This window comes from Hyperolius riggenbachi, chromosome 2 (assembly GCF_040937935.1).
Source record: "Hyperolius riggenbachi isolate aHypRig1 chromosome 2, aHypRig1.pri, whole genome shotgun sequence".
Taxonomy (NCBI): Eukaryota; Metazoa; Chordata; class Amphibia; order Anura; family Hyperoliidae; genus Hyperolius; species Hyperolius riggenbachi.
The window spans coordinates 232,456,526-232,483,892 of record NC_090647.1 but is presented as its reverse complement, the minus strand read 5'-3'; the positions used below and the strand labels follow the sequence as shown (position 1 = coordinate 232,483,892).

General features: G+C 44.1%; 1 protein-coding gene across 3 annotated transcripts in view; it reads right to left on the bottom strand.

Moving 5' to 3' along the window:
* GK (glycerol kinase) overlaps positions 1-23,869 on the bottom strand; it is a 136,379-nt gene extending 112,510 nt beyond the window's left edge. For all 3 annotated transcript variants that reach the window (XM_068268313.1, XM_068268315.1, XM_068268314.1), the window contains exon 1: positions 23,700-23,869. In XM_068268313.1, coding sequence (XP_068124414.1) covers positions 23,700-23,822 — 123 coding nt within the window. In that variant the 5' untranslated portion in view covers positions 23,823-23,869. The remainder of the gene's footprint in view (positions 1-23,699) is intronic.
* Between the last annotated feature and the right edge of the window lie 3,498 nt (positions 23,870-27,367).

Here is a 27,367-nt window from a genome sequence, read left to right as displayed (position 1 = left end):
GAAGCCAAACAGGGGAACGCGTTATGTACGCGTTCCCGTTTGCTATTGATGCCTGCGACGATCGCACTAGAGGGACACATGCGCCCTCTAGTGGCGTTTCATGTAGCTACCACTCTGGTAGCTTTACATGAAACAAAACAAAAAAATTAAAAAAAAAGATAAACCGCCAGGAAGGTTAATTGGGCCACTGCAGCTTTAAGGCAAAGCTGCAGGGCCGCACAACACAGTACACAAGTGATTCCCCCCACTATCGCCGCTCGAAGACTGAAGGTGGGGCGGAGCTCCGCCCCCCAAGCAGGAGATGTGCACGCGATCTCCTGCTAGCCCCATAGACAGCCGTTCATGCCAATCGGTGTGGAGCCATCCTGGGGCTGCTGCACTGCTCACGCCAATTGGCGTGGAGCAGTCAGCAAGTAGTTAAAACCCTGTACTCAACAAGTACCGCCTAGCATAGTAAACATTATCACAAGTACCCCTTGACAAATATATACATTTACTCGTAGTACATGATAAGTGGTTCTAAACAATTTCCAAGCATTTACTATATTGCTATAACCTCCTTAGCGGTATGCCCGACACTGTCAGGCATACCGCTCTCTGTCCTCAGGAGTGCTCCAGGATTAATTAATTTGCTGCAATGGCTGCAAAAACTTTAGCTAGCACTAGGCTAGCTAGTACAACTGTCCGGCACACCCCGATCCTCTGCGATCCCACCATTTATACATTACCCAGCCTCGATCCAGCGATCGCGCAGCCTCCCCGCACAGCTCCGGCCTCTCTATGGGGAGGATCGGGTTTGCGCATGACGTCGCCGACATCATGACGTCATGTGCAATCCTCCCCATAGTAAAGACCGGAGCTGTGCAGGGAGGCTGCGTGATCAGCTGGATCCAGGCTGGGTAATGTATAAATGGGGGGGGTATAAATCGCAGGGGATCGGGGTGTGCCGGACAGTTGTACTAGCTAGCCTAGTGCTAGCTAAAGTTTTTGCAGCCATTGCAGCAAATTAATCCTGGGGGCACAAACTAACAAAACCTCCTGAGCGGCGTAACGCTCAGGAGGTTAATTAACTAAAATACCAATTTGGTGATTAAATAATATTTTCTAAAACAAATGTATCATTCTTGGTTAAGTACATCAAGCCCTCATACCCAAGGAACCATTAGAAGTACCCCCGGGGGTACGCGTACCACACGTTGAGAACCTATAGGGCCTTCCCGTACTCCTCCCGGTGTAGTCGTTCCCTCACAGGCTCCTCCAATTTATTCTCCCACCACGGGAGACTTCGGCAGTCTTCAGAAGCACTCAGGCTCCCGAACACCAGTGGCTCTGTACTGCACACGCATGAGTACACAAGAGAGGTGATTGCGCGTGCTCAGTACGGTGCGGTCCGTCTTCGGGAGCCAGAGTGCTACCAAAGCATACCCAACGTGGAAGAGAGCAGTCCACGACTGAACAGTGGTGGACTACTAACAGGGGAGCCTGCGGGGAAAGCAGAGACTAGGAGAATGGGAAGGCTCTGTAGGACCCAGAGCCTTCCCTCTCCTTAGGTGAGTATCTGTTTTTTATTTTTAAATTACCCTTTAAAGAGGAACATTAACCAAGGATTGTACTTCATTTCAATCAGTAGCTGATACCCACTTTCCCACGAGAAATCTTTACCTTTTCTCTAATAGATCATTAGAGTGAGGGGTGTCTGTTTGGCTGATATTGTGGTGAAACCCCTCCCACAGTGTGATGTCATGACCATGGTCCTGACAGTTTCCTATCTGTGAACCATGTTATATTGTGGGAAATTAGGTATTTTTCCAACTGACAGGCAAAGAATATCTCCCTCTGTGCATAGAACTCTCAGTAATGAACATTCCGTACAGATCACCAGGCAGAACTAAAGAGGTCACCACCAGTGATAAAATTTCAAAATGTAAATCAGGGAGAGGAAAGATTTTACAATGGATAAACATTAAATAATCTATAAATTAATATTGTAAGCAATAAGCAATTTTATTAAGTTATTTTCACTACTGTTCCTCTTTAAATTCACATAACACTGTGCCAAAAATAATTCCGGGTACAACTCCCGTTGTACTTGGCGAAATAAATGATTCTGATTCTGATATATCAAAATAGGTGCAGCAACTATGAAGATATTTTAATATATGCACTGTGTTATGTGATTATAAGAGCTATATAATAATAATAATAATAATAATCTGGAAGTTTTAACAGTGTGGTGCTTGATTCTTGTGAGAAGTTCCTAGCGACGTTCCTTTGGTACATGGACGAAATCAGATTGCACTCTCCTATCTCCTGTGTCATTTGAGTGCTGCTCAGCATCTATTGTTGAAACAAAAACGTCACAAAAGGCCAAAATCAAGTAAGTTAAAACAAAGTTTCATTCGGTTTTTCAAAACAATGCATCACTTTATTAAACAATCCTGCTGCTGCAAATCAAATGATTTGGTTGAATTATGTGGGGCCACCTTCACTCGCATTACAATACATAGCTCCCAACTGTCCCTTTTTCAGAGGGACAGTCCCCTCTTTGGGGACCAAATCCCCACGTTACACTTTATTCCTCATCTGTCCCACTTTCAGGACTCATGTACAGATCTATGTAAAGCCATGTCATTTTCTACTGAAAAATGTGTTAGACTAAAAAAAAGTTATTTATATAAAATTAAATTGATATATTTTTTTTAATTTCAAATGTTATAATGAAGAAGAACTAATGATGATAGTGAGGACCAGTGTGGTCTGAATTATAAAACGGCATATTTTGCTTCTGAATCTTTTCTGGTATTAGTGACTAGGGGTGTGGCAGGGGTGTGTCTTAAAGCATTGCTCTTTGTTATATCAAATAATTGGGAGGTATGATAAATATTCAACACACCTCTGCGACAAGAATGCGTCTTCTGTATCCTTGAAATGAACACAACCTCTTTCGGATGTGCATGTTCAAAGTAGGATCTGCTAGTATACACACACACACACACACACACACACACACACACACACACACACACACACCTGACCTTTTTCTGAATATGTTCTATTTTCACCCACTTATAGGATGAATGAAAGGATATGATGAAATGATTATTCTGTTGCGCAAACACACAACACTGAACAAGGGATAATCAAGAAATAGGAATAATGCTTAAAGTTAATTTCAGAACTACAAAGGAAAAACAATTACAAATGTATTTCTAACTTCCTGAAATTTACACACACACACACACACACACACTGCATAATAAAAGGCTGTATGTTGTACACTGCGCAAATGTAATACCACCTGAGTACACCTAGCAAATACCACCATGTAATCCTGGTCTTGTGGCTACACTTAAGTAGTATACGGTTCAGCTTATAGAGGATTACTTTAAAGAGACTCCGTAACAAAAATTGCATCCTGTTTTTTATCATCCTACAAGTTCCAAAAGCTATTCTAATGTGTTCTGGCTTACTGCAGCACTTTCTGCTATCACCATCTCTGTAATAAATCAACTTATCTCTCTCTTGTCAGACTTGTCAGGCCTGTGTCTGGAAGGCTGCCAAGTTCTTCAGTGTTGTGGTTCTGCTATGAACTCCCCCATCCAGGCCCCTCTCTGCACACTGCCTGTGTGATATTTAGATTAGTGCAGCTTCTCTCTGTTCTATTATCTTTTACAAGCTGGATAAATCCTCCTCTGAGTTGGCTGGGCTTTCACATACTGAGGAATTACATACAGGCACAGCTGTCTGCACTCTGCAGAAAGAAAGAGCCTGACAATTCAGTGGAAGATAGCTGCAGGGGGAAAGAAACATACAAATGATCTCTTGAGATTCAAAAGGAAGGGTGTATACAGCCTGCTTGTGTATGGATGCATTTTCTATGTGTGGACATACTGTACATCAATCTACTTCCTGTTTTGGTGGCCATTTTGTTTGTTTATAAACAAACTTTTTAAAACTGTTTTTAACCACTTTTAATGCGGCGGGGAGCGGCAAAATTGTGACAGAGGGTAATAGGAGATGTCCCCTAATGCACTGGTATGTTTACTTTTGTGCGATTTTAACAACACAGATTCTCTTTAAGTAATCTCAGCGTAATAAGTAATAAAAAAAATAATTTGGCTGGTTTTGAAACGCTCAATGTCAATGACTAGAAAAACAATTTGAAATTGTAATAGATTTATAAAATGTGCAACAATCCAACAACCCTGGCTGTGGTAATGGCAGATAAAGATGAAGGAAGAGGTGGACAAGTAAACTGTTCTGATTTCTCAAGTCTCTTCCAGGTTCCAGGCCGTATGGTCATCTTACATGTGCAAATATATGCAACTTAAATGCTCAAGAGGGAAAATTAAGCTGGACTGCATAAAGTTACAGTACATACTGAATGTGAATAACCCTGCATTAAAGCTGAACGATTTGTGTTTCATTGAACATCCTTGTTTGCTGCACAAAACTTAGGGTCATCTCTAGGGAAATCTGACATAGCCCAAAGTTCAATTTCTCCACCTCACATCTATAAGCTACCTATAAATAAGCAATACGTTCTACCAACGTGCAAATTTCAACTGACTTTATATATAGCCAATCAGATCCAGTAGCCAGTGATTTGTTGGCAAATTAACCAGCAGATGCAGTTTTTAATTGGACGCATTTAAACTCCTCCTTAGGTCACTGGAAATTTGCATGGTAGAATTTATATCCCTGCAAGCTAAAACTATGTATACATGGCCAAGGTGACCAATAGTGTACACCTCTGACTAGAATCTACGTGTGCATGTGTGTAGTGGTCCCCGATCCCCCCCTCAGTGTGTTGGCTAGCAATCTGCCAGGTGGATAAACTCAGCCAAGGGCATCGTTCTTCCCAATCACCACCCCTCCCCCATGCGCTCTGTGACACTCATGCACTGCTCCATAAGCACCTCCTTCCCATTGCAATAAAACATATCTGGAGGCTCGCAAAGCGTCTGTGCCTTGCACTGTTGCCCGAGGGATCCATTTCCGGTCCCTGCTGATCAACATGCCTTGTACATCTGTATGAGGCTTTAGACTAAGTAATTGCCCCAAAATGTCACAGTGTGATCTTCAGAAATGTTGTGAAAAATGATCACCTACTAGTTATGGTAAAAGTACTCATAGCACATGCAAAGAAAAGCTAAAAAGTCATTGACTGCCTTTATTACTATTTAAAAGCATTTTTTCAAATTTGGGAATGATAAACACTATGAAAATATGTCTCCAGCAGACAGCTACTAATGGAATATTGAATTGTCTGCTAAAAATGTATGTGTCAACACTGCATTGTGACGTCGTCACATAAGGTGCTAACTGAATATAACCTTCAAACCTGAAGAATAAATACAGGCTTCAAAACCTAACTAATCTCACTAGGTTAAAGTGCAAGTGTACAACCCCAGAAACTACTGCCACATAGCTGGAAACTGCAAACTGTGCAACCAATACTTTAGCAGCTCTATAGGGCCTATGAGGTTTTTGCTTATATTCGGTGTGGTTGGGATCAGGGTTGGTGCAGGGTTGTAATAATTCCAAGCTAGTGCAAATTGATTCTCCCTAGGTCATCCAGCTGCTTCTAACAGTTTTCTCAAATGAAAATGCCTTTCCCAACACCCAGGGCCGGATTTCTGGAAAGGCCACAAAGGCCCGGGCCTTGGGTGGCTGCAGACCAAGGGATGTGAAATAGGGGTTGCTAAATATGAAAAGGAAGGCTGTATTTGGAGCAATACATGAAAAAGGGAAGCTGATGCCTAAGGGAGCTATACATAAAAGAAAAATTCTGCAGTACATGGATGTTACAGATGAAAGAACGTCGTCAGGTGCGGAAGAACTATAAAGCCGGCCTTACCAACACCTTCATCTTCCCCCTTGGGTTCCACCTATTCCTGACACCTAACATTAATCTTCTAATTCTAGCAGTAAAACTAATCTCCCTCTACCTTCTCTCCTAAACCTATTTTCTCAGCTTCCATCTATTCCGGTGATATCTTCAGCTCCATGGAACTGCTTGCCTATACAAGTCAATTTTAGCAGGTAATAAGTTCATAAATGCTGGCCTCTTGTATCTTGCATTGCTCCATTTGTATTGCTGTAAAGCTCCATACACACGCTAGATAGACCTTGGGCAAGGTGGCCAATAAGGAATGCCTCTGCCAATAATCCAGCTTGCATATGGCAGCCCCTGACCCCTCTCGACCAGTGAATCGACCTGGTGAATCGCTTTGGCCCAGACCTCCCCGCCATGTGAGTTCACTCCCATGTTGCTCCACCCCCACACAGGAACAGAAGGTTGCTAGCCTGAGGGCTAACAAGGTGTTTTAGGGTTGCCCCTACAATGTCCGCTGAGCATCAGGTGCCGATGCCCCGCTGGGCGACGTGCACCTTGGGTGTGTACGGGCCTTTAGATGTGCTAATTATTGGATTTGCTTTTTACTCTAAAATATAGTTACAAATACATGCCATAACCAGCACCTGTGAACATTACCAATGCTTGCCATGTGCAATTTTGGCCACATATAGTTGGGAAAATGTCAATTTTAAATGTAAAAAAAAATAAAAATAAATGCTGCAAAACTTCCTACCCTGTGCCATCTCTACAGCTTCCACTTCTCTCCGTATTTTAAAAACTAATACGGTGATTCTGACACTTGTCAGAATTCTTGCCTGTTTCACAGGAGGCAGAAACGGACGTGTCAATGGATCCCAAGTTGAAATCTTTGCTTGCTTGAGTGTTTTGGTTACTGCCTTTTAAACCTGTGTGTGAATATTACAACAAGCCTCATCAAGTCATGCTATACCAGCCAACACATCTATATTAAATGCAGATTTTTGGGCACACCCATGTTACACCATTCTGTGAACTGAACCGGATTCAGGACATTTAAAAAGCCAATAGAAATTCTAGCTGCATCTTTTTAGAGGAGACATGTCATACATCTCCCCAGTGGATACATCTCAACACACAGCAGTCTGAGCAGGCCAGTCATTCAATCTAATATTATACTGTACTGAAAATAGAAAGTTTTCTGCTGGTTTTACCAGTTGGATCTATTAATTCCCCTATGTTCCAATCTAATTGATGCATTGTGTTTAGTTTCATAGCAATTCATTTTGCATTGTTTAAAATTACTGAAAATTTCTGGGGAAAAAAAAAAAAAAAAAAAAGAAAAGAAAAAAGTCCCACGAAAGGCCATCACTAGATTATAAAAGAAAGGCACAGCATGACAGATTCCCAAACTGGCCATTTACTGTCAGTTTAAGCAATGACCAAAATTAGGTGCTGTCATCCCTGTGCTATTGAGAGTAAAAGGTGACCAGACAGGTTTGGAAATCATGCCCAACTGTTTTGCTTCTTTGTACAGACATTGCTGAAGCCTCCTTGTCAGCAGAACTCCTTTCTCCCATGCTGCGGTAGCTGAAGGCTTTGACCTGCCCCTATTTGCTAGTCCTTCAGAGCCTGAGCCCACTAAGGGCTCGTTCACACTAGAAGCGTTTGCTGATTTTTTTTTTATTTTTTTTTAAGTGCTAGCGATTTTAGAAACTGCCCTAAAAGCGGTTGTGCAATGTTTTCCTATGAGAGAGTGTTCACTTGTGAGCGTTTAAATTTCACAGATATCGCAAATGCGCTACATGTACCATTTTCTGAGCACTTTGGCTCAATGGAAGGTACTGGGTAATTGCAAAGCACTTGAAAAAGCACTTTGGATAGCGATTTCCTGAGCGTTTTTTTATGAATAAATACATTGTATTTTATTCATTTCCGGCTACAAAAAAATCACAGTATAATCGCTCAGCGCTTGCAGACAACCGTGCGCTTCAATTCAGTGGTGAATCGCAGTGCATGTGTGGAAAGAGAGTGCAGTCTATGCACTCTCTAATGCCTAAAGCCCCTGCAATCGCTTTTCCATAAGTGCGGCTGAAAGTGCACTATATGGAAACAAATGGGATTTCTTGCCTTATAAATGGGGTTGGGACCATCAGTTGCATTGTGGAGAAGTCAGGTGGATACACAGCTGATAGTCCTATTGAATAGACTGTTAGAATTTGTATTATAGCAAGAAAAAAAAAGCAGTCAAGTAAAGAAAGTGGCCATCATTACTTTAAGAAATGAAGGCCAGTCAGACCGAAAAATTGGGAAATCTTTAAAAAGTGTCCCCAAATGCAGTGTCAAAAACCATCAAATGCTACAAAGAAACTGGCTCACATGCGGACAGCCCCAGGAAAGGAAGATCAAGAGTCACCTCTGCTGCGGAGGATAAGTTCATCCGAGTTGTCAGGAATATAGCAGCTAGTTATGATGCTGATGATTGTTAAGGATAATACAGGAACATATTTCTTTCATTTTTCTGACTGTGATGTCGGCTACAGTCATTCTGGCTTTGGGGGAAACTGTGTTTGCTGTATGACAATGAAGGTCGTTGAGCTTTTGTAGTCAGTTCCTCGAAGTTGGATGCTGCTAATTAAATCTCCTGTAGTACATTTGCATTTGAGGGAGAACAATAGCAGACAATTTCGGATGTGATTGTCTGTGTCTGTTTACAGGCAATTACAGACAAACTGCTGCCTGTAACCAAAATGCAATCTTTTGATGTATGGACTAGACCTGTCGAACTGTAGACGTCTGCCTGTGGGAATTGGATTTTGAACGAACACAGGATTGCTTTGAAGTCTGCGAGGTGTGACAGGAAAAGCCTTGAAATTCGCATGTGACAAGTGGCTCGGCAGACCGTGATGTCACAAACGGGGAAATTGCGTTTGTTTTGGGGATGGAACATTAAATGCCCCAGGCCCCAAATGGGCCTATAGGAACCCGCACAGGTCCTTCACAACTCGTAGTTCCAGGAGATAGCAACAACGCTAGAACTTCCCCGGCTACTGGCCGCGTTCTCCCGCAAACAACGTTTAGATCTTCAAGTTGGTAACGTTTTGATCCCCGTTTTATTTTTATGCAAATATCCTTGTGTGTATCATTGTAATTTTTACTTTGCTTTTGTAAATCTTTTGTATATATTTTCTGCATTGTTCCACTTTTTTTCTGGAATATTAAATCGTTATTTAATAAGTTTGACTTCTGCTGTACTAAACTAACACGCATAGCCTAGAAGAGACTGAAATGTAACTGTGTATAAGTCCATGCCGGATTGTACGTTTGAGCAACGCTACCGTATGAGAATGTAATTGCATTGTGCGCATGGGGCACTTTTGCGCTCGACAGCAGAGTGGCTAACAGTATCGTTCGGAACGACTGTTAGTGGTTTTGCTGCACGACAGTAACTTGCATTACAAGTCAGTGCCTGATTGTGCTGCGTTACAGTACAACTGTACTGTGTGTGTGCGTGGCGTTCCTGTATTCGGCCTAAAGCGCAAAGCTGACCCGAATACGAAAACACGGATTGTGTGAGCGCTCGACAGCAGAGTGGACGTTTCTAGCAACAGCTAGTGGTGGCAGTGAGAAGTGTTCTGAGGGGTCACAGCCTTGTTTTAGCTTGACTAAGGCTGCTTCCCCTCTCGATCTGGTCAAACCCGCAGACGGGAACCGTATACGCAGACGTGCCGCAGGTCGGTTCCTGACACGAGTCACCAGCCTCAGAAATCGCAGGTTAACAGCAGCTCAGATTAGAGACCAGGTCAATGCCACAGAGTTCTAGCAGCAGACACATCTCTAGAACAACTGTTAAAGTGGTCTAACGCCCAGCATTTCAACTTTGCTTTAAAAGATTGCTTACAGCTTATAAACTATTATGCCAGATTTTTTTTTTAGCAGAAATTCACTGAATGGATTAAACATGACATTTTAGTGCTGCATTTAGCTAGAAATGCTCCTCGTGCTTGCTTGTTTAGTTACAAATGTATCTATCTACAATGTAACAAACAAACACTGCTCTGAGAGAACAAAGAGGGCTTTCCTAACCCATTCAGTGAATTTCTGCTTAAAAAAAAAATCTGGCATAATAGTTTGTAAGCTGTAAGCAATCTTTTAAAGCAAAGTTGTAATGCTGGGTGTTAAACCGCTTTAAGAGGAGACTGTGTGAATCAGGCCTTCATGGTAGAATATCTGCTAGGAAACCACTGCCAAGGACAGGCAACAAGCAGAAGAGACTTGTTTGGGCTAAAGAACACAAGGAATGGACATTAGACCAGTGGAAATCTGTGCTTTGGTCTGATAAGTCCAAATTTGAGATTTTTGGTTCCCAGCACCGTGTCTTTGTGCGACGCAGAAAAGGTGAACGGATGGTCTCTACATGCCTGGTTCCCACCGTGAAGCATGGAGGAGGTGGTGTGATGGTGTGGGGGTGCTTTGCTGGTGACACTGTTGGTGATTTATTCAAAATTGAAGGCATACTGAACCAGCATGGCTACCACAGCATCTTGCAGCGGCATGCTATTCCATCCAGTTTGCGTTTAGTTGGACCATCATTTATTTTTCAACAGGACAATGACCCCAAACACACCTCCATGCTGTGTAAGGGCTATTTGACCAGGAAGTGATGGGGTGCTGCGCCAGATGACCTGGCCTCCACAGTCACCAGACTTGAACCCAATCGAGATGGTTTGGGGTGAGCTGGACCGCAGAATGAAGGCAAAAGGGCCAACAAGTGCTTAGCATCAATGGGAACTCCTTCAAGACTGTTGGAAGACCATTTCAGGTGACTACCTCTTGAAGCTCATCAAGAGAATGCCAAGAGTGTGCAAAGCAGTAATCAAGGCAAAAGGTGGCTACTTTGAAGAACCTAGAATATGACATATTTTCAGTTTCACACTTTTTGGTTATGTACTATACTTCCACATGTGTTAATTCATAGTTTGGATGCCTTCAGTGTGAATCTACAATGTTCATAGTCATGAAGATAAAGAAAAAAAACTCTTTGAATGAGAAGGTGTGTCCAAACTTAATCTGTACTGTATCAGGGCTGTGGAGTCGGTACAAAAATCATCCGACTCAGTTTATGAAAACGATTCCGACTCCACAGCCCTGTACTAATAATATATATAGATGATATAGATAAGATAGATAGATCTAGCGGGCCCGGGGTGGGGAGGGGCGGCCTAACCTTGGGGGGGGGGGGGGTGCCGCCTGTCACTCACTACCTAACCTGGGAGTCCCTGTCACTCACAACCTACCCTGGGGGTCCCTGTCACTCACAACCTAACCTGGGGATCCCTGTCACTCACAACCTAACCTGGGGGGCGCCTGTCACTCACTACCTAACCTGGGGGTCTATCACTACCTAACGGGGGGGGGGGGGGGGGAATCCAGGCCAGCCAGCCCAGCATAACCACCAGCCAACCAGCCCAGAATCACTGTCAAAAAGGCCACAGCATCACCACCAGTCAGGCCAGCATTTACTTCAACCAGCAAAGCACAGCCCAGCATCACCGCCAGCCAACCCAGCCACAGCATCACCGCCAACCCAGCCACAGCATCACCGCCAGCCAGGCCACAGCATCACCGCCAGGCCTTTCAGCCCACACATCATCCCCAATCCAGCCAAAAACAGTATTGCCAGGCACAGCAGCCAGTACAGGAGAATTCAGAAGCCAGGTGAGAGGTGTCTACCATATTAAGGGGGCATTCTGCCTATTTATGTGAAATGCTGTCTATTTATGTGCCTCATGACTGCTGAATTTGTCTTGTTGGGGGCCCTCAAGATTGCTGAATTTTTCATGTTGGGGGCCTCATTTTTGCTGAATTTGTCTTGTTGGGGGGAGTTCAAGGCAATACTCCCTAACACTGCAGGGTGGCCTCTTGAGCGCGCCCCAGTGGCTGCAGCTCTTGAGCGCTTTGAGTCCGACAGGAGAAAAGCGCTATACAAATGTTCGGATTAATAATAATAATAATAATAATAATAATAATATTAATTATTATATGATTGCTAACTGTGAGACTATGGGAAAAGCTGAATCATCATCATATGAGACAATAGCATTAAACCTACTTTTTTAGCTTTTCAAAAACAGAAAATAAAACTAGGAGGTTGTAAAAAAAATGAATTTATTTTTCAGGAGTAGGATGGATGAAATTGTTTATCTTCACAGTTTATTTTCAACTTGGATTTTCCATAATGTTCATGTATGAGTTAAAACGTTTGTACAGTATTTAGTTTAAATTGCTGCTGCCACAAGGGGGCCCAGTGATTTCTAGTTACGCCCCTGACTACTACCTAAACTGGGGACACCTATAGACCTGGCTACTTATACTGCACTTAGAGGGGTGTGGGAATGTTGGGGTGGAGGGTCCTGGAGGAATGTTTGGGTGGGAGGTCTGAGGTCCGTGGTGTTGGAAGATCGAGAGAGGGGGGGGGCATAATGTTTTGCTATGGTGCCCAGTCATTTCTAGCTAAGCCCCTGATTGTTGCCCTGGCTTTATGTTTAGGGTCGTTGTCCTGCTGGAAGGTGAAACTCCGCCCCAGTCTCAAGTCTTTTGCAGACTCCAAGAGGTTTTCTTCCAAGATTGCCCTGTATAAGGCTCCATCCATCTTCCCATCAACTCTGACCAGCTTCCCTGAGCCTGCTGAAGAGAAGCACCCCCAGAGCATGATGCTGCCACCACAGTATTTGACAGTGGGGATGGTGTGTTCAGAGTGATGTACAGTGTTAGTTTTCCGCCACACATAGCGTTTTGCATTTTGGCCAAAAAGTTCAATTTTGGTCTCATCTGACCAGAGCACCTTCTTCCACATGGTTGCTGTGTCCCCCACATGGCTTGTGGCAAACTGCATACAGGACTTCTTATGCTTTTCTGTTAACAATGGCTTTCTTCTTACCACTCTTCCATAAAGGCCAAATTTGTGCAGTGCACGACTAATAGTTGTCCTATGGACAGATTCCACCACCTGAGCTGTAGATCTCTGCAGCTCGTCCAGATTCACCATGGGCCTCTTGACTGCATTTCTGATCAGCGCTCTCCTTGTTCGGCATGTGAGTTTAGATGGATGGCCTTGTCTTACAGTTGTGCCATATTCCTTCCATTTCTGAATGATTGCTTGAACAGTGCTCCGTGGGATGTCCAAGGCTTTGGAAATCTTTTTGTAGCCCAAGCCTGCTTTAAATTTCTCAATAACTTGATACCTGACCTGTCTTGTGTGTTCTTTGGACTTCACGGTGTTGTTGGTCCCAATATTCTCTTAGACAACCTCTGAGGCCCTCACAGAGCAGCTGTATTTGTACTGACATTAGATTACACACAGGTGCACTCTATTTAGTCATTACCACTCATCAGGCAATGTCTATAGGCAACTATAATGCACACACCACTTTGCAGTTATTTATTTGTAAAAAAAATGTTTGGAATCATGTATGATTTTCGTTCCACTTCTCATGTGTACACCACTTTGTGTTGGTCTCTCATGTGGAATTCCAATAAAATTGATTCATGTTTGTGGCAGTAATATGACAAAATGTGGGAAACTTCAAGGCGGCCAAATACTTTTGCAACCATATTGGGAAAAAAAAATATATATATATCTATATATATCTATGATCAGTCTGGCGTGAGGACGAAACGCGCGTAGGGCGGAGCTATACGTCTGGCATCGCACTGGAACGAGGTAGCGCACGGACCGGCCGGTCAACAGAGAAGCGCACAAGGATATACCCTGCGACCAAGTAAGGAGGCGAAACGGGGGGGGGGGGGGGGAAGTGTTGGAACGCACCCGGGAGCCAGATGGATGGGCATTGGCATTCACCTGTATGACGTGCAGACTGCTTCAGAAGGCGTAAGTGCAATAGATCTACTGCGCACTGAGGCATTGTTGTCAGTAATACGCTATGTACGTTTTCTTGTTCCTTATGTTTTTATCTTGAGCAATTTTTATAGTGAGAAGAAAGAAAAGTCCTTGCAAGAGGCTTTTTAAACTATTGAGCATTTGAAGTTGATCGGACCTAGTACAGAGCGCAGTTTCCACCTATGAATGGAGATGGGCTACATCTGGTGAGCAGTGTGGCATGAAAGGAGTTGCAGTGGCACGGTTAAGGGGTGTTGATGCACAACCCCGGTGTTTGCAGTAATTGAAGTGTTTTATTAGCCGAACTGTACTACCCTATGTGGAATCTTCTCTTTTCCACAGAAACAAGTGAACATAGCTAGTGAATATATAACGAATTGTTTAAGATCCACCTGAGAGCTGAGGTGGTCATAATCTGGTGAGCATCTAGTGAGAGGGGACGAGGGATACATATTTGTGTGACACCAGGGGAGCACAAGACACTGGAGACACTTGGGAATATAAAGTCTGAACAATATTGCCCTATGTGGAGTGTGTTTTTTATTGCAGGACTGGAGAGCGCAGCAGTACAATCAAACTTTTTTGCCCAGCGAGTGGACTTTTCTGCAGTGATCCCAGAGACTGTTTAGGGCCCTTTTCCACCAGCGAGTTTGCTGAATCGCAAAAACGCAAACCGCTAGCGATTTTACAATCGCTACGGTTTGCTTTTTAACATAGGAATCGCGGTAGGTCATTTCCACTACCGCGATTCGTTTTTGTCGGGAACGCGAACGCGCGGCGGAGCGATATTTGCCGCGATTTTGCTATGCAGTGCATAGCAAAATCGCGGCCGCGAACGTCGGGGAATCGCCGGTAATTGCGATTCAGCAATCGCTAGCGTTCAGCGTGAACGCTAGCGATTGCTAGTGGAAAAGGGCCCTTAGGGTGGTAATCATTGTGTGAACTGTGGTGCGGTGCTGTATAATTTGACACGCTGTGGATAACTTGGACGTGTGTGATGGAGCATTGTCCTGCATGAAAATCATGTTTTTCTTGAAGGATGCAGACTTCTTCCTGTAACACTGCTTGAAGAAGGTGTCTTCCAGAAACTGGCAGTAGGACTGGGAGTTGAGCTTGACTCCATCCTCAACCCGAAAAGGCCCCACAAGCTCATCTTTGATGATACCAGCCCAAACCAGTACTCCACCTCCACCTTGCTGGCGTCTGAATCAGACTGGAGCTCTCTGTCCTTTACCAATCCAGCCACGGGCCCATCCATCTGGCCCCTCAAGACTCACTCTCATATCATCAGTCCATAAAACCTTAGAAAAATCAGTCTTGAGATATTTCTTGGCCCAGTCTTGACGTTTCAGCTTGTGTGTCTTGTTCAGTGGTGGTCGTCTTTCAGCCTTTCTTACCTTGGCCATGTCTCGGAGTATTGCACACCTTGTGCTTTTGGGCACTCCAGTGATGTTGCAGCTCTGAAATATGGCCAAACTAGTGGCAAGTGGCATCTTGGCAGCTGCACGCTTGACTTTTCTCAGTTCATGGGCAGTTATTTTGCGCCTTGGTTTTTCCACACGCTTCTTGCGACCCTGTTGACTATTTTAAATGAAACGCTTGATTGTTCGACGATCACGCTTCAGAAGCTTTGTAATTTTAAGAGTGCTGCATCCCTCTGCAAGATATCTCACTATTTTTGACTTTTCTGAGCCTGTCAAGTCCTTCTTTTGACCCATTTTGCCAAAGGAAAGGAAGTTGCCTAATAATTACGCACACCTGATATAGGGTGTTGATGTCATTAGACCACACCCCTTCTCATTACAGAGATGCACATCACTTAATATGCTTAATTGGTAGTAGGCTTTCGAGCCTATACAGCTTGGAGTAAGGACAACATGCATAAAGAGGATGATGTGGTCAAAATACTCATTTGCCTAATAAATCTGCACTCCCTGTAGTACATGTGGATTTACTGAAAGAAGATAACAAGGGAAAACAAGGAAGCTGGAATGAACACTAAAACATTTCCAACTGGCACATGTATGTACAGTACACTACACAATTTGCTACAGCAGTATGCCAATAGTACTTTTATCTGGCCTGCACATTCATGCTATGAATTTGCATCTCAAACCATTGCCAGACTGAACACAGAAAGGTTGAGTTAATGGATTTATGCTACTGAAGTAAAATAGTATGACGACAAAAATGTGTGCATACAGTACAATGGTACTTAGAAACGGTCGGTGCTACTTCTTAATTTTTTCCCATTGCAGGGGTTAATGAGCCAGCACAGTAACAATTAGAGGTCAGAAAGCCTCTATGCAGTTGTGCAAACTGTCCATAATGAAAAAAAGTTCAACAGGTCACCATTTCTCTGTGTAGGAGCTGAATAAACAGCAGACAGGTCACTGATCTAAAGTCTGGTTCAAACGTCAAACCTACATATTCAACAACAACTAGCATTTGTGAAGCGCTTTTCTCCCGTAGGACTCAAAGCTACCTTATTGCCAAATAGAACGTTTTATTAACCTCTTCCAGACATTGATGATAGAAATGTACACCCTATTTATGTCTTGTTATTCCTGCAGGGCATAGATTTCGATCATCCTCGCAGCGCTCGCTCTCGCGTTCTCATGTCGCTGCACCCACTACTCTGCTGTCACGCTGACAGCAGAACTTCCGTGTATCAGTCAGGATGACTTTTTACCACAATATGCTGTGAGCCAATTACCGCTTTTAAAAGGGCATGGATGACTCTGGTCTTAAAGGGACCCTGAGCAGTCAAAAATAAAATTGGTACTTATCTGGAGCTTCCTCCAGCCCACCATAGGCCACGAGGTCCTCCGGCATCTTCCTGGCTCTGGTCCCTCTGGCCACTTCATTAGCGGCAACCCCTGGGCTGAGTGTCGGCCCGACACTTTCTGAATGGGACGCTCCACCAATACAGGATGGTGCATCTAGAAGCACCTGTCAAGAGTATACAGACAAATGCTGGCTGCCCCAGTATCCTGTTATTCTCTCTGTGCTGTGTGCTTTCTTGGTTTATCGAAGCCTGCATTTGCTGCCATATAAAAGTGTAAGGGCTGGTTCAGATGGATGGTTTGCCGGTGTTTAATGCAACTTTTGGCCGTGACATTTTTCGGGATTGAGCGCTGTCCCATTCAAGTGAATGGGGGCGTTCAGAAATGGCTTTTATGAAAGCCTGGCGGTAGATTCCAACGTCGTCTCTACCCTGTACTAATCCTACCACAAAAGTCAAGATTCTTCAGACCAGGCTGGGTTTCTCAGTCTCAAGCCCTGTTCACAGTGCTCAGTTGTGTTGCACAAGAATTCTGCACGTCAACTCACGGCCCATACGATCCTATGGGGCTGTTCACAGTTCTGCGCTGTAACTGATCACATTATTCTAACTGGCTGCATGCAGGCCGAAATAGATACTAAACACACACTAATATGAGGCCTGCATGCAGCAAGTTAGAATAGCGTGATCAGTTACAATGCAGTACTGTGAACAGGCCCATAGAATTCTATGGGCAGGGAGTTGGCATACAGAACACAACAGAAAACTGTGAACTAAGCCTTAATCTATTGTTTAAATCGATCAAAAAAATATTGTGTAATGTATGCTTAACTTTACAGAAAACATGCAGAGCAAAATAGTCAATAGCTGAAAAATAAAGTTACTGTAACTTAGAAGCAAAGTGCAACTGGTATGGAAGTCACTGGAGATATTTTTAAATTACTTTTAGAAAATGGAACTGGAAAAAAGTTAATGCTAAAGCAATATTATGATAACCAACTTGCCTAGTAAAAGTATATTTTTGCTGGCCACATTTATGCTCTGCTTCCGCTCAGAGCTCCTTAACCTTCAGGACTGGACAGCTTCACCTTCACTGTGATTACTGATGTAAACAGTGGATATATTAAATGAACCATGTATTAATGCCAGTGACAAGTACACAGCAGGTGCTTATCAAGCCTGCTGCCAATTGTTTATAGTCCTAAATCCCCACTCAGCATTTCCCATGACTGCAGAGCAACCTGAACACAGTCTTATTACATTCTGCCATGTTTTGTAATAGCAGTTATGTTTTAGCCTGAAATACATTAATATTTAGGCACTCATCGTTAACCCCCAGCTGTATGCTCTGTACATACAGACACTGTGCCAATACTTGGGCTACCTTATTTGCATCAGGGGAAATTAAACAACACTCAGTATCCTAAACAAAGTGTAACATGAATCTAGCGATTTGTGCAAATATTAAAAAAATAAATAGATAAACAAAACAAAAAAACACTGACAGTTGTATTTAAGCCCCTTAGGAAAATTTCTCAAGAGCTAACAGAGCACACTGTTGCTGGAGGCTGAATTACAGTGTTTTAAAAGTAACTTCAGCGCCATCTTCCAATGGCACTGAAGTTACTCTCTACAGCTGTAATTCAGTCTATAGTGGCACCGGCTGCTCCCAAATCTCTTGCGCTGGATTCCTTGTGTTCGCATGAAGAGATGCATGAAAGCCGATTTAAAAAGTTTGCACAATGAAACATCTTACAAACTACTTTCTTCAATTTGATAAAACCAAGATTTAACTACGGTACATTATCTTAAGTCTAAAGGCCCGTACACATCCTAGATTAAAGTCGGCTGCGGTCGATAATCCGGCATGTGTACAGTGGCCCCCGACCGCTGTTCGGCAAGCGATCTGCCGGACCAACTTGCTCAAGCAACAGCCGATACCTGTGTGCACAGAGCTCTCCCACCCATCTCGTGGCATCTGCGTGCTCCATCTCTACACACACCATCGGCTCTGCAATGTCGCACAAGGGATCGAGTCCTGATCCCTGCCAGGCGACATGCCTTGTACATGTAAGGCTTTCGCGTCAGGCTTTAATAATGCAAAGTGCTACATATAAATGCAAGTACGCATCAGTTCTACCAAGTTTACATGTTTATGGGCTGTACCAAACCACGGAGCTCTTTGTTTTTTTTTTTTTTAAAACGCTCTCAGTGACTTGCATTAAAAATTATGGTGAAACTGCTATTTCGGCACGATTTGAATGCAAGTCAATGGGGGTGCTAAAAATAAGTACATTTAAAAAAAATGAATTAATAAGCCCTTGGCAGGGTGTATCTGCCCTATGGCTACACAGAAGAAGGGGGGGGGGGGGGTAGAATACAACACTAGGCAGCACACATGCTATGGCAAAAACGCATATGTGATTTTGCATAGAGTTAAAAACAAACAAACGGACATAGAAGGGAGGCTGCACGTGGAAGGATAGGAAGCGGCTGGACAAGGTGAAGAAGTGGTGGGGAAGCAGAAGACAGTTGATCTTTAAGGTCAAAATATAAAGCCTAGTACACACATCCAATTTTTGATTGGCCAATAACTGAAAAATGTTATCACCTTCATGTAGTACAAGGGTCAACAGATTTTGAATGCTATGAACAGATTGTGTAGATAAGCTCTCATACTACATGGAGATTAAAAATTGGATGATGATTGGCCAGCCAAAATTGGATGTGTGTACTAGCCCTAATGCTGGGAATACACGATGCGATCCGGCGGCTCAATTAGCCGCCGGATGGACTCCCGCCGCATCCCCGCATGCGCCCAGATCGATTCCCGCTCGTCCCCGCGGGCGCTCCTTATCTTCCGCTCGTTTTCTTCCCATTGTCTGCCCGTTGGGATCGAGTGCAGAATCGATCCGGCGGGGTATTGGACACGTCGGAAACTATCAATCGCGCCATCAGCGGCTCGATTGATAAAAAACTAAACAAACAAAGAAAAACACCTTATCGTGTATGCCCAGCATAATGCCTAGTACACACCATACAATTTTCTGTTAGATTTACCTGCCAGATAGGTCATTTCCAACATGTTGGAAATGACCTATCTAACCATCTATCTGCCTAACAATTATGTATTGTTCTACTCAGCAGGAGAAAACCAGAAGACAATGCACCAGAAATAATGACCAGTCTCTACCAGTTCATTACAGAAAATAATCTAATTACCGAAAATCTAAAAGGTACATACACATATCGCATTTGTGAAAACCAGGGCTGTGGAGTCGGTACAAAAATCTTCCGACTCCAACTCCTCGGTTTATGAAATCACGACTCCGGATAACCAAAATGACTCTGACTCCTTAGTCTAATACTTAACAGGACTGTGGATTTTGTACAAAAATCATCCGACTCCTCAGTTTACGAAACCACGACTCCAACTCAGACTCCAGGTGCCCAAAATTGCCTCGACTCCGACTCCACAGCCCTGGCGCAAACGACCCGTCGTTTGGACGTCAAATCGGGCGTGTGCACAGTCTGTCGTTCGGCTGATAAGAGCGGACTTGAGCAATCCACTTGGCGACCGGTCGTTTGGACGTCCAAACCACGGGTCGTTTGCGCAAATCCGACGTGTGTACGCACTTTTACAGAAAAAAAATCTAACAGAAAATTGTATGGTGTGTACTAGGCATTAGTCGAGCCCTGAACAGAACACTGGCAGATAAATGACCACAATGTAGCATACACCTGCCACTAGTTCACACAACTTTCAGCAACCCTGACTATGACCTGATATATGCCAGGTGGGGGTAGTAAGGGCTCGTTCACACTAGTGGCATGTCAGCCTTTTTTCAAGAGCAGGCGATTTTTAAAATCGACCACAAAACGCTGATGCAATGAATCTCTATGAGGGCCCTTTCACATCAGGGCAGATTTTCTGCGTTTCAACGCAACGGTTAAAGTTTGCGTTACCCAAGGTAAAATGAAAGTCCATAGACTTTCATTTTAGCTTTCACATTTAACGCAGCGTTTTGTGCGTTGCGTTACGACGCACCCAGGTGCAGTTTTTTGGCCAACGCTAGCTTTACAATGTTAGTCAATCTAAAACGCACGCTATGCGCGTTTTTAAAACGCCAACGCAGGCAATCAGTCCCAGAATGCAACAGAGGAACAATGTAGAAAGTAAAAAAGAAAAAAAATTACCTGCGTTTTCCTATGTGCTGTAACGCATTGAAAACGCACACTTACTGCAGTGCAACGCATATTAAAATGCACACAACAAAACGTTGAGCGTTCTCCAACACCAGCTCTGATGTGAAAGAGCCCTAAAGGTGGCCACTAACGGTCCAATTTCTAGCGAAAAATCGTTTCGAGCGATCAGAAATTCTGATCGGACGAAAAATCGTTCACTACACCATCAACTAACCAATCATTGCTTCCTATCTATCACGACCACCAAGAAAATCCAAATTTTCGTTCGACGAAAATTCATTCGGGCGACATTTTTTTCACTCGTTCATAATCGATTGTGTCCACCAATGGAGATTATTTACAACCAATTCGATCAGAATTTCTGATCGCTCGAACGATTTTTCGCTAGAAATTGGACCGTTAGTGGCCAGCTTTAGAAGGTTAATTTCAGCACGGTTTGTGCGCTGTGCGTTCAGCAAAGTAGTGCCTATATCATTTCTGGGGCGTTTTCACTATAAGGGAAGGTATAGGAAGAGCGATAAACGCTCACAAAATGGCTTTGTGTGGCGATTACAGCGCGGTGCGACGATAACGGGGCACCCGATGCGCCTATAAGGTGGCATGGGATGCGACGTTAACGGCGCATGGTGAGCGTTAAGGTCGTATTCCCATGCCACCTTATAGGCGCATCGGATGTCCTGTTATCGTCGCACCGCGATGCGACGTTGCGCGCGCACAGCGCTGTGCGCGCTGAATGTTTTGCCCGACGGACTTTGCACGCGAGTGCTCATTATCACGCAAACACTGAGTTTAGGCATGATAATGGGCTTTTCAGAAGCGTGCTAACCGTTAGCACTGCTTACTGAATCAAGCCCTAGGTGTGAATGAGGCCTAAGGGCGCGTTTCTACCAAGTTCGAATTCATAATGCAAATTTTTGCATTAAAAATGAAACTAATGAAAAAGGAAGAAGAACTCGCTGGACTTGCGACTGTTGGACAGGTGAGGTGAAAGCGGCTGATTCCCGAGAGATTTCATGTTGAAAGCTATTGGGAATAGGCTTGCAGTGTATGGGCAGCCAATAGATCTCTCTCTGAACAGATTTGATCAGAGGGAGATATCTGTCTCTTGGTCAAGCTGTTCATATATTGCTAGATGTATGGGCACCTTTAGAAAATGATTTAGTAAATCAGGTCCTACATCTCTCAACTTGGCGACTGATCAAACCATCCAATTCAATGATTATTGTTGAATCAAATGAAAATTGGTAGCGCCAAGAGCATGCCCAATCGACAATGCAACCAATTTCGGGCTAAAATTTGTTGCATGTAACGACGAGCAATATCGGGATGAGCGACGATTGTGCCGAAGCCCCGGAGCTGTTCCCCCTAGCGTATAGATGAGCCCCCAATTGGTGCATTTGTACATTACCTGTTCTGTGTCACCACCGCGCGGTGTCCAACCGGCTTCAGAATCCACCGCTCTTCCATTAGCCATATGCCCACTGCCACATGCTATATACCGGCAGCATGTTTAGCGGTAACAGAAGAGCGGGGGATTTCAAACACAGATGGACCGAAAGAGGACCTTAACTCAGAACTCCTCTCTGCTCTAAAAGATACACAACAGCATATAAAAAAAAAAAAATAATAATAATTTCTTTGTTACAGCTGATACAAATCCTAAAATAAATCTGCACTGTTTCTACTTCCTGATTCATGGAAGCAGACATATTGTTTACAGCCTGTACTCTCTAATGGGCTTATCTGCCATCTCTGCCATAGGCAGTCCTGTGACACAGGGGGAGTGATCAAATTACAGCTTGTGATTAGACACAAATAAGGAGGAATTACACAGGCTAAACTCTTTAAATACATACAGGGTGCATTTCTGTTTTCCTTGTGTCTGTGCAAGAGTTCAGGTCCACTTTAACGGTGGTCAACACAGGACACGTAATGTATAATTGCACACGGTGAGCATACTTATACACTAGGGGGACAGCCATAAAGTGGAGGACGCTGCTGACATGGCCGATTCATGCGAGATTTCATGCTAAAAATCGATCAGGAATCGGACTGTGGTGTATGGGCAGCTGACAGATCTGTCTAATCAGATTCAATTAAAGAGACATTTGTCTCTTGGTTGAATCTGCTCATCACGATGGTATAGTGGTTAGCACCCACGCCTTGTATTGCTGGGTCCCTGGATCAAATACCAGCCACTCCAGCCAGGGTACTAACTGCATGGAGTTTGTCTGTTCTTCCCATGTTTACATGGGTTTCCTTCACATCCCAAAAACATACAGATATATTAATTGCCCCCCCCTAAATTGGCCCTGGACTGCGACTTGTACACTACACAATATAGACATATGATTATGATAGCAATTAGATTGTGAGCCTCTCTGAGGGACAGTTATGTAGCAAGACAAAATACTCTGTACAGCGCTGCAGAAGATATTGGCGCTATATAAATAATCATCATCATCACTAGATGTATTGGGCACCTTAAGATAAAACATAACACTACAATCTAGTTTAACAAATCAATCATTTTATTCACTGCCTTCTATCAAAGCTGCAGTCTGAGAAAATAAATAATTCAAGGTCAAGACTAGTAGTAAAGTAGTACAGTAAACAATACATTTGTATTTCAAATACTTTGCAAATTACAGAAAAATCAGTAAATACTGGAAACGCCCACCTGTCAGTTTCACAATAGAGTTAGGAATTTAACCCTATTGTGAAGATAAAACATACAAGAGTCAGCATGGATCAATCAGTAAACAAATCAGGGAGGCACACAGCCTGAAAGCAGTGGATAGTAAAATAATAGAGATTCAGAATGCTGTTGTGAATGAACAGATACAGATATAAGTGTATCACAGCAGGATACCTAACCATGCAATAGTAATCAGAGTGATCTATGTGTACAATGAATGAAGCAGTATAGAGACTTGTGTTCTCCAGCACAGACACTGCGTAATGGCTCTTACCAAAAACCGTGTGGACCCTGTTCCCTGATCGATGGCCCCCACTAGTGGCCCTAGAGCAATTCTGTTGGAGGCAGCCATGCTCCTTGCAGTGTGACCCGGTGTGGCATGAAAGACTGGATGCATACATCCTCCACTTACTGGTCACGGGGGTGTGTCAGCTTGGAGGAGGGAGGGGCGTGGCTGCATAGTGTCTCTTGTTAACTCTCTTGCTGCCAGTGTGTTTGGCAATACATGAAGTGAAACTATAAGATGTGTGCTTAATTAGTAATATTTCGGATATATACATCACCAGCATCTTCTGTCACTCAATCTGGAAAACAGTTGATATTTCCCAGACTGATAACCAGTAAGGGTGAGGAATCTAATTCAGAACTCAAATTTCAACTGATGCAGTCCATGGAAGCGGTACAGTTTGTATAAGGGCTGGTTCACACGGATGGCAGGCGGCTTCTGGGTTGTCCTGTGATGTCTCGTTCAGTGGGCGGTGGTATGGCGATCGTCAGCTTCCCGTCACAATCAGCGGTTTTCATCCCCGCAAGGGGACATGAAGCCACGGCAGCTAGGCGACCCTGGACGCCGCATGCGGCTTCTAGGGCCGGCTGAAACTACGCTGTAAATCAGGATTGGAACAGCGCGTTTGCGCAATCGCGCGATACTAAACGCTCCCATTCACTTGAATGGAAGCGTTTAGCCGACGAGTCCCAAACGCTTGGCGGTGCATAGCATGGCTTCTGGGATTCGTCAGTGTTCCCGCTGATCAGGAAGTCAGCGGCCGCACGTGGTGGCCAGTGGAAATGGGCCCTAATACTTTTAGCCATAGACCCTGAACAAGCATGCAGATCAGATGTTTCTGACTGAAGTCTAACAAGATTAAATGTATGCTTGTTTCAGGTGTGTGATTCAGACACAGGATGCAGCAAAACTGCTATTGTTTAGAAGGAAATAAGTATGGCAGCCTCCACACTTCAGGTGTCCTTTAGCATTTGACTGACTTTTCAGTGAACAAGATACATTCAAATGAATGAGAATACAATGTACCTCGCTTCACACTAGGAGCTGATCCGTGAGTTTTCACGGATCGCTCCTAGATTGCATTTAGAAAGGTAATATTAAAGTCTATTTGACTTTCATGTTAACTTTCACACTAGACAAAGCGTTCCAAAGCGTTATGTTGTAACTCATCTGGGAGCTTCATAACATCCAGCGCCGCCGTTTTCCGGTCGGGTGAATTAGAACTACTGCCACTAATTAGCGTCACATCGCAACTTCACGACGTCACGCCACAGATCATTAATGCATGTACGAAATCGGTTTGTGCACGCGTTTGGTAATGTAGAAGAACCCTTAACGCACAGCGCAATACGCTCTGAAAATCAGAATGTCCCTAGTGTGAACGAGGCCTAACAGAGTTGAATTACAGTTGAGCAGAACAGAGAACTGTAGTGACAGTGGAGCAAATCAGGAGTAAGGTAATATAATCTGATGAGGACAGCACTGTACTATTACATTTTAAAATAATATTTACTTCAGGTACCCTTTAACTGTTAAGCATTGCACCAGATTCACCAGCTGAATTCCAACCAAATACGTTTTAATTTATGGATATTGTCAGTCTGCAACAGTGTGCTGTTCATAGTGTTGTATAAACTATATGTTTGCAGCGTATGTGTTTTTTTTTTTGAGGGTTTGGTGGCCATAAGAGGTTTAGGCTACATTCACAGTGGGGTGTTGCGGTGCAGGGGCCGTATCGTAACATGGCTTTCTGCACTGCAATGAACATCCAATGCGACATTCACAGTGCTGCTGGCGCGGTCTAATGGTGTGCAGCATCCCTACGCACTGTATGCAAAATATGCACGTTATCAGTGAAGCATACTTTTTATTGACATGCTTCACTGTATGCAACACAAAGCACAGATAATGTGTGGTGCCACTTTTACATTCTGTTTTACTCCTTCTTTTGCAAAAAATGCAACACCCACCTATAAGCACCAATGCAAGTGGGCAAAAAGTCAAAGACTGTCAGCTTTTATTGCTGTCTGTGCTCCAGACGTGTAGAAATCTCTTAAATTACAGGCCCACATGAACATTACATCGGGTGCTGGGTTAACTCAACCATACTAGCGCCAAAGTCTTTTCTGCTGGGATGCAAGAAACAATTTTTAGTAGTGCGGTTACTACCATCTAAGTTTTTCTCATTCCCTGTGTTTTACTGATAGGTTAGGACACAGACAACCAAAGCTAAACGGACATTGTTCCAACGGGACCACAGACAGCAGTAAAAACTTAGCAGATGTTCTAATCCATTTCCATGTCAACTACAAGTTTCTAAACATTTTCCTTCCAAGTTGCTCGGCATACACATAGTTAATTGGTACTTATGCAGCCACACCGCACTCACGCCCTCGTCTGCTAACACAGAGATGCCAGTGTACAACCACGCCCCCTCACTCCCGCCCTGCACCGTGCGGCCAAGCTATGCTCTCCCATTGGCAGCAGCGCCAACCAAGCTACTTTACGCTATAGCAGCGCTCATCCCGGATGTCATAAGACTCCATCATGTGTGCTGCCTCCGCCTCTCCCTGAACCAGCACACGCTGCCAGCTCTTCCACAATGACACAACAGCATGGCCGATGCCACACAACCTGCAACGTCACGGGGCGGTCACTGAGCTCCGCCAATACGTGACGGAGGTGTGTTATTCCCGCGTCATTGGCCGCTGTGCTGACTGTACGCATGCGTGTGCTGTCATGCCGAGGACATTAGTGATGATATGATAGGTGGTGCTATGCGGGCAGGGATGGTGGGTGTTGTGTCATGGGAAGTTCGGATCTTTTCAATTATACGGATCGGATCATTGAAAGGATCCGGATCTTTGATCCGAATCTCGAATCGTTTTTACTAGAGAAGCATGGGGGGGGGGGGGGGGGGGGGTTTGAAATGACTAGCAGAACAGTAGTGATGGGAATTCCGGCTCTTCTCGGAGAGTCGGCTCTTCTGAATCGGCTCCCATTAAAGAGCCGGCTCTTAAGGCTCTGAATCGGCTCTTCATTAGATATCACTAGACACCACTCAGAATCGGAGTAAAAGCCCCGCCCCCGTCTCCATGACTACTCCAAAATGCTTATCTGACTGGGGCAATCCCTCCTGCTGCTGCTCTGCTCCGCCCCTTACACTCCTACAAGCTGTAAGAGGAGGACTACATCTCCTAGCATGCCTCAGCGCCCTTTATTACACAGCAAATCAGAGCTGTGTGGGGCAGCTGAGGCATTGGCTCTTTCAAAACTGAGAACCGGCTCTTGTCGTTCGCAGCAAAGAACCGGCTCTTAGAGCCGGCTCGTTCGCGAACGACCCATCACTACAGGACAGGACTTTCCCTGCAGTGGACAGAGAAGGGGAGGGGGGTGGACAGACAGAGAAGGGAGGATGGTGGACAGAGAAAGGCAGGGAGTGGACAGAGAAGGGAGGAGGCGGGCGAAGAGGGGTGAGCAGAGAGCAGAAATGTTTTTTTGCACACATTACCCACATGTTGCAATCATAAAATAGCTTTAAATATATTTCACCTATATGTGCATCTGTATACTTTGAATGCAAACGTCTCACAGTGAAGGAAAGCATTCCCCTTTTCTCACCTCGAACACATCATAAATTTAGGGAGAAGTGAAGT